Genomic DNA, 8,291 nt, shown 5'->3' with positions numbered 1-8,291 from the left:
CTGGCTTTTGGGGATTTCCCCCCGGACGGGGATTTGAATCCCCAAAAGCCGGACATGTCCGGGAAAATCCGGACGTATGGTAACCCTACATAGACTCAGATGCTTCACCCATTACTCATGAGATTGGCCTCTGGACAACCAACAACTGGAAACATCACAGATTTCCCTCCCCTCCCCCCCTTTCTCTTTCAAAACAGCCACTGGTGAACAATTGGAAGTTCACCCTCCATTACTGAGAAAAACATGTTGCCCAAAGGCAAATGAACATATTCTCAAAGCACTTTTTGCTTTCAAAGGCACAAGAATCTGTGGTGCGGTGTGTAGTTCATATTATACAGGCTGCTGATTTTGTTTTTCTGCAGTTGCTGTTCGTTGAATTGTGACTCCTTTGATCAAAGCTGATCTGAGTGTTCCCATTGCTCAGGGAACAATAAAAAGGACAGCTCAAATCTGCTTGTTGAATCTACCAGAGCTGTGCTATTGCTAACTATAGACCTCATCCAGAAGAATTCAGAGTCCCATTCCTGAGTAGTCTTGACCCCAGTAGAAGATGTCTCGCCTTATTTCTGTTAGCAGTATCTGGAAACTTAAGTGGATTTTGTCATGTCTTCTACCTTGCTTGCTAAGAAACCCTGAAATGTAAAGTCAAAGTTTTTTCTTAAAATCTCATACTGTCTTCAATAGGTGCAGATTTTATTGAAGGCCAAGATGAAGCAGTTTTAAACCTACCTAGAGTACTACCAGACAATCTGTGGGATGGAAGAGTAACTCTGACCAACAGAGATGATAACCTAGAACTCAAGCAAAAGTTCTTATTTTAACAGTGCATATTAAAATGAGCCAAGGAAGTTTTAAATATATTCTACAAATTTAAGTATTTGGGTTTGGAGCAAGTTATAAAGCACTATTGCCGACTTCAAGAGATGAAAAATCATGGGTCGGATTCCCAAAAATCATGACCTTTAAAAAAAATGTATGTTTGTTTGTTTGTTTTAGGTCAGTCTCTTGATTTTTGAACCCCCCCGCCCATCACTAGGGTGTGTGCATGTGACAATTAGTGTTGCCCTCTCTCCCACATACTGGATAACATGATTTTGGCCCCTGCTGCAGGAGCTCTCACCCCCACATCTGCCAATCTCCTGCCCAACAATTAATCCTGTCCCCCAGTTCCCTATCACTTCTCTCCCCATCAAACCCGCTCAATTTAGCCCCCCCCCCCAGTTCAGTCCCCCAGTCTCCATCATCACCACCCTATCAGTGCAGCTCCGCCACCCCGTCGACCCCCACTGCCCTCAGCTCACCCTCCCAGCATTCACCCCATCTGCTCGGAAGTCACCATCAATACAGCCTCCCACTCCATCAGCCCTCACCCTCCTCACTTCAGCGCCCCTGCAGCCCCTAGCCTCACCTCTGCTCCTTAGGGTTCTTCACCCTCCCCAGGCCCGGAAGGCAAGTTGCAGCAGGGTTCCCCTCCCACTTCCCAGGCTGGCAGGGGAGCAGCCACACGGGACTGACAGTTGGAGCCCTGGCCGCACCTGGGGCAGCTGAGAGGATTTCTAAGTAAAATTAAGCCCCACTTTGAGAACTCTCAAATGACAGGATTTTCCCCCCCAGTTGATTCAATTACTTGTTTGAGTGTTGCACCCCCTCCTTCTTTATATCTCAGATTAAGTTTCTCTTAAGCACTGGAATGGGTTACCTAGGGAGGTGGTGGAATCTCCTTCCTTAGAGGTTTTTAAGGTCAGGCTTGACAAAGCCCTGGCTGGGATGATTTAGTTGGGAATTGGTCCTGCTTTGAGCAGGGAGTTGGACTAGATGACCTCCTGAGGTCCCTTCCAACCCTGATATTCTATGATTCCCTGCTGGGGTGTAGCCATGCTGCCTCTCCCGCCCCCTTATTAGCTTGATAGCTTTGTTTATCTGATGTGTAAATGAATTCTCATTCCAAAATCTTCCAAAGTGCTTTTGCCATTAACTGCCTGGTGGAGAAACCACATTGCTTTGTTTACTGTTTACCAGGTAATTCCTGGTTGACTGGACACACCTTTGTGCCCTGGCTGATAACAAAAATCCTGACATTTGAGAGCTCTATGGTGAGATCATGAGTGAGGCTTAACTTTACTCAGAAATCGCAAATCTCACAATCAGTTCCTGTCTGTAAAGGCAGAGCTAGTGGTATTTTGTTCACATGTGAAACAGCCGTAATGCTTCAAAGTGCAAGCCTAGTTTGTAAAGTGACTACATAAAAATGGTACCTTCTGTACCCCCTTAGGGACATATCTGCTTACTTATGTGACTACATATTTTAAAAATGGTTTTCACTCCTGTTATCCCTTCAGAGCCAACACAGCTAAGAAGCATTAGCTGGATTTGATTTAGTTGCATAAATCCTCAACAGAGTTGCTTAGTAATTCTAATTACAGGAGCAATTAGTTACACCTGTGGAAACCTAGATACCTAGCTGCACAGGTGTTACTGAGGGCATAATTTAAAACTGCTGAGAGCAGAATTTTAGCTTCAGAATCTTTCTTACTAGTGATGCACAAAAAAGAACCCACCTTGATTATCAGGTGCCAAGTTGAATGTACAGGATTGGTAATTAGAACCTCAAGCATGTATCTGTTTGCAAAATGGAGCACCTTTGATATAGGTGTCATGGAGCTGCAATAAACACCCACAGAGACATTTTTAAAGTCACTTCCAAAATAGGAACACACTTTAAAAAAATAAAATAAAAAAAAATTCCCCTCTCAGTTAACAGTTGGCTCCTGTGGGGCCACAGTTGTCCTTTTCAGTAGCAGACTTTCTTGTAAGTGGAAATGCCAGCTGATAATGAAAGGAAAGTGCTTGCAATTATAGTCCAATATTAACTTCTTAAAGTCTGAATGCAGAAAAGCCACTGGAGTTCCCTGAGCTGTCACTAAGGCCCTGTCTACACTGGCAAGTTTGTGCGCAGTAAAGCAGCTTTCTGCGCTGTAACTCCCGAGGTGTACACACTGCCAAGCCACTTAGTGCACAGAAACTGTACAGTTGCAGCGCTGTAAAAAATCCACTCCGAGAGACCTACAGCTTTCTGCACCGGGGGTACAGCGCCGCAGTGCCAGTGTAGACACCCTGGTCAATTACAGTGCTACGATTGGCCTCTGGGAGGTGTCCCACAATGCCTGTTCTCACCTCTCAGGTCATAGGTTTGAACTCAACTGCCCTGCCTTCAGGTGACAGCCGTCATCCCCATCCTGTACATTCCTTTGGAACTTTGAAAGTCCCCTTCCTGTTTGCCATGCACCAGGCGATCCCCCGCTTGGAGCAATGCTGAACTGCTGGACCTCATCAGCACTTGGGGAGTGGAGGCTGTCCAGTCCCAGCTGTGCTCCAGCTGTAGGAATTATGATACCTACAGACAGATTTCACGATGCATGACAGAAAGGGGCCATGATCAGGATACATTGCAGTGCAGGGTCAAAGTGAAGGAGCTTAGGAACGCCTACCACAAGGCGTGGGAGGCAAACTGATGCTTCGGTACTGCGCCCACGAGCTGCCGGTTCTACAAAGACCCGGACACGATACTCGGCGGCGACCCCATCTCCACTGCGAAGACCACTGTGGATACTTTGGTGGCTCGCGTGCCAGTCGAGAGTGGACTGAGCCAGGAGGAGGAAATCTTGGATGTGGAGAGGGGGACCTAGAGGCAGAGGATGACTCGGAAGTCAGAGATGCATGTAGCCAGGAGCTCTTTTCTGCCCTGGAGGAGGCTAGCCAGTCACAGCTGTCAGATGTTGGCGAAGTGCAAACAGAAGAGGAGGCCCCTGGTAAGTGGATTTGATTTTGGGAATCGCTGAAGCGAGTTGTTGGGGGTAGAAGGGTTGTAGAAAGCAGGCTTGTCTCCCCCTACATGCCTAGTCTGAGTGGTGGAACAGGCTGTTGATTGACTCCCTCACTTCACGGGAATCTGCCTCAGATCTCCAGGAAACTCTCATGGGGATACTGGGTAATCCGCTGCCGCAGGTTCTTTGGCAGAGCTGCTTTGTTTCTTGCTCCATTAACAGTAACTTTCCTGCACCACTGTCCCATCACGGTGGGGGGGACGGGGACCATTGCTGCACACAGGCGAGCCGCATAGGGGTCAGGGCGGAAGCCGCAGTTTTGGAGAAGACCATCCCTTGATTTCCTACTCCCCCTCAGCAGTGAGAGATCTTCCATAATGATCACATTCTGTGGAAAGTGTGGGGACAGGAATGATTATCAGCCCCCCCCTACAGTGCTGACTCTCTCCAAGAGCCACATGCCCAGCATACAACAGGGTCCGGGAAGAGTGGTTTACCCTACCACTATGGCTGCTCACCATCTTGGGGTTCTTGTGGCTCATGTGTGCTTTCCTGGGGTTAGCCAGTTAGTGACAGGTGTGTGCGTACTGGCTGTGTTTTAAATCACTGAATCAATGTTCTCTGTGTTGCAAACAATACTGCTTCTGTAAAATGTTGTATTTAAACTTTACAGAGATGACCTTGGGAGCCCAGCCTCCCTTTTTGTTATCAGCGGCTGAACAGCTGCTCGGAATTAGAAAGCGGCAAAGAAGAACTAAGGAGGACTTTCTGCGTGATGTTGCGATGCACTCTGCGGTTGAGAAACAGGAATTAAAGGAGTGGCGCGACAGTGAGAAGAGGGACTGAAAGGAGAACGTGCACACCAGAATGAAGCCATGGAGCGGCTCTTAAACGTTATGGAGTGCCAAGCAGACACGTTCCAGGCGATACTAGCTCTGCAAACTGAGCAGCTCTGCGCCTGCCCTCCCCTGCAGCCGCTGTCACAAAATTCTTTCCCATGTGCCTCCCAGACACTGCCAACACATTCTTATCAACCTCCTGGCTCCAGTCTATACCCACGGCATTCCACTCCTCCCCCCTCACAGACCAGCACTGCGGACTCCCATTACCCACTGCACTCAACACCCGTCCCTCTGCAGTTTGGGCCTGCTGAAGTACAGTACCCACTGCATTGTACTCCAAAGGAGAAGGTTGGATATGATCCCGGGACATACACAAATCTTTAGCTGTCCTGAGACCCCACCTTCTCCTGGGACATTCCCTTCCCCATCCCCCTCACTGCTAATGGTTGGTTGGTTTGTTTGTTTGTTTCACTCTCTGCACCGGTTGTTGTTTTTTAATAAAACAATTGTGTTGATTTAAAAGCAATCTTTACTCTATTAATTGAAAGCAAACAGAGCTCTGCAAAGCAACAGACAATTATGTTAAACCTTCATATTTCATTGTCTGCACCAATCACAATCACCTCCTAGCATTACAAGCACAACACTCCCGAGTATAGCAACAAATATTAGTGGCTTTCAGCTTCAAATTGCTGCCTCATGGCTTCCCTGATCCTTATGGCCTCGCACTGCGCCCCTCTAATAGCCCTGGTCTCTGTCTGTTCAAACTCAACCTCTAGGCACTGATCCTCTGTGGTCCAGTCCTGAGTGAAGCTTTCACCCTTCCCTTCACAAATATTATGGAGTGTACAGCACACAGCTATAACCATAGGAATATTGTCATCGGCCATGTCCAGCTTCCCATAGAGGCAGCACCAGCAGGCCTTTAAATGGCCAAAAGCACACTCCACAGTCATTCTGCACTTGCTCAGCCTGTTGTTGAACTGCTCCTTGGTGCTGTCAAGTTGCCCCGTGTATGGCTTCATAAGCCAGGGCATTAAGGAGTAGGTGGGGTCTCCCAGGATCACAGTGGGCATTTTGACTCTTCCCAGACCGGAAGATCACCATAGGGGAAAAGTCCCTGCTTGCAGCTTCCTGAACAGTCCATGCACTTTTCCGGACCAGCCTGCGTTAATGTCTGTGAAACACCCACGGTGATCCACGAGCGCCTGGAGAACCATTGAGAAACCCCCCTTGCAATTAATGTACTTCTGTCTGGTTCCAGAATTGGAATATGCGTGCCATCTATCGGCCCTCCACAGTTAGGGAAGCCCATTTGTGCAAAGCCATCTGCAATGTTACGCACGTTGCCCAGAGTCTGTCTTTCGGAACAGGATGGCCCTGCACACTTCCATCAACATTAATTCAACGGTCGACTTTCCCACTCCGAACTGGTTAGCGACCGATTGGTAGCAGTCTGGAGTAGCCAGCTTCCACAGTGCAATCTCTATGCGCTTCTCCAATGGCAGGGCAGCTCTCATTCTCGTGTCCTTGCGCCACAGGGCTGGGGTAAGCGCATCACACAGTCCCATGAATGCGGCTTTCCTCATTTGAAAGTTCTGCAGCCACTGCTTGTCATCCCAGATGCGCATCATGATGTGATCCCACCACTCAGTGCTTGTTTCCTGAGCCCAAAAGCAGCATTCCACTTTGGCCAGCACCTCTGTGAATGCCACAAGCAATCTCATGTAGCAAGTATGTGTGGTGAGATCAATGTTGCACTCCTCTTGCCTTTCTAATTTAAGGAATAACTCCACTACCACTCGTGATGTGTTGGTCAGAGCGAACAGCATTCTGGTCAACAGTTCTGGATCCATTCCTGCAGCCCAAAGAGGTAGAGTGCGCAGCACACAAACTGTTAAAAGATGACGCCAAATGCGGACAGAAGCACAGGGATTGCTGGTATGCAAAGCAATGCATCACGGGGCTTTGGTACAGGACCCAGGATGCCCCACAACCCCCTCCGTCTGCCCACAACTCTTAGTGGCAGAAAAGGAAGATATGCTCTGTGGGTTAGCTCCCCAGAGTGCAGCGCTCTGAATACTGCTGCAAGTGTGAACACACTATTGCGCAGGCAGCTGACAGGGTGAATACACAACAGTAGTTTGTTTCCCTTCAGCTCTCTGAGCGGCGCTGTAACTGCCAGCAATGTAACTCTGCCAGTGTAGACATACCCTAAGCAACAGTGCTGTATGAAATGAGGAAATAAAAATGGGTCACAGAATCTATAGGTAAACACTGATAAGTTAAAAGTGGTAAATAGTATTTGTTTTCTTCAGTGTTTTGAGACATAGGGTGGAATTTTTATCTAAGGAAAACTAATGACTATCTATATGCCTCAGGGAGGTTTTCAACTCCTGTTCTCAAATGCTTGTATACAGAAAGTCACTTAGGCTTAAGACTATATATTCTTGTCAAGGAGATCACTTGCTGATTCCTTAAAAGCTAGCAAATTACTGTGCATGAAAGGGGCTGCTGATTTTTTTCTCTATCTGCCTCAGTGGTCTGCTTGTGAAAAGTGCTTTCCAAATCTGTGCTTCTTAGGTAGGGTATCAACGATGACAAGCCTTATATCTGGGGCAGATGTACATGTGTTCCAGATACATAGAGCCATGTTTCAGTTGTTGAATGCAGCCCCAATTCTTTTGTTTGCTTCCTCTTCCTAACCTGAGAATATACTGAATTGCTCTCTTTCCTGACTCACATGCACTCATCTACACAAAGCGGCATGATGGTAGTTAGTCCAAAAACCAGTGGTGTGATAAGTCCTCTTATTAAGGAAAACGTCCAACCTAACCATATATATCATATAAAAAACTACATTAACAGAACAATCCACTTATAAAGTCAAGTACTGAGTAATTAGGAAATGCCAGAATTAAATTGGCCAATGCAGCCTTGGCTCAAACCCTTGCTTGCATGCTTTCTTTCCCTATATCACAAAAGAAGTTGTGGCAGGGCCAAGAACCCAGGTCTCCTGGATCTCATTCCAATTCCCTTAACATAAGAGAGCAGCATCTTCTTCCTTCTGCCTCCATCCTGTGCATCAAATGAGGCTTGGGTCCATAAGGAGAAATAACTTCACTCTGAACATTCAGTGAGTTGTTACTGATTTATTATTTGTATTATCATAGGGCCTAGGCATTCCCAGTCCCAATCATGCTAGGTACCCCATCATGCTCGGTGCTGTACAAGCTCCGAACAACAACAACAAAAAACCCAGTCCCTGCCCCAAATTGCTTCCAATCTTAGTATAAAATGAGAGACAACAGATAGACTGACGGGCAAGTACAAGGAAACATGGTCATCATGATGCATGGTAGTGTCAGCAGCTGAACTGTTATCAAGTTTTTTGTAGGCTTCGCAGAAAAGAGTTTTAAGGAAGGTTTTGAAGGAGGATAATGAGTGAGCTTTGCTAATGTTCTCAGGGAGCTTCTCCCAGACATGAGGGACATGCATGGGAGACAGCACCAGCATGCGTCTTTGGAAACTTAGCAAGTGGGCAATGGAAGCTGGCATCATGGGAGGATTGGAGGCTGGAGTCGACCTCTCAATAGTGAATGAGAGATGATAGGTAAGGTGGTGA

General features: G+C 47.2%; 1 protein-coding gene across 1 annotated transcript in view; it reads left to right on the top strand.

Moving 5' to 3' along the window:
* The window catches only part of PXDNL (peroxidasin like), a 291,769-nt gene that overhangs the window by 117,869 nt on the left and 165,609 nt on the right, over positions 1-8,291 (top strand). The window contains exon 5 of the mRNA XM_026647339.1: positions 2,957-2,975. Within this exon, the coding sequence (XP_026503124.1) occupies positions 2,957-2,975 (19 nt within the window). The remainder of the gene's footprint in view (positions 1-2,956; positions 2,976-8,291) is intronic.

The sequence above is a fragment of the Terrapene carolina genome, unplaced genomic scaffold, assembly GCF_002925995.2.
Source record: "Terrapene carolina triunguis isolate 2854851 unplaced genomic scaffold, T_m_triunguis-2.0 Scaffold58, whole genome shotgun sequence".
Lineage (NCBI taxonomy): Eukaryota > Metazoa > Chordata > Testudines > Emydidae > Terrapene > Terrapene triunguis.
Note: the sequence above shows the minus strand (reverse complement) of the source record. Positions and strands in the feature narration are given on the sequence as shown.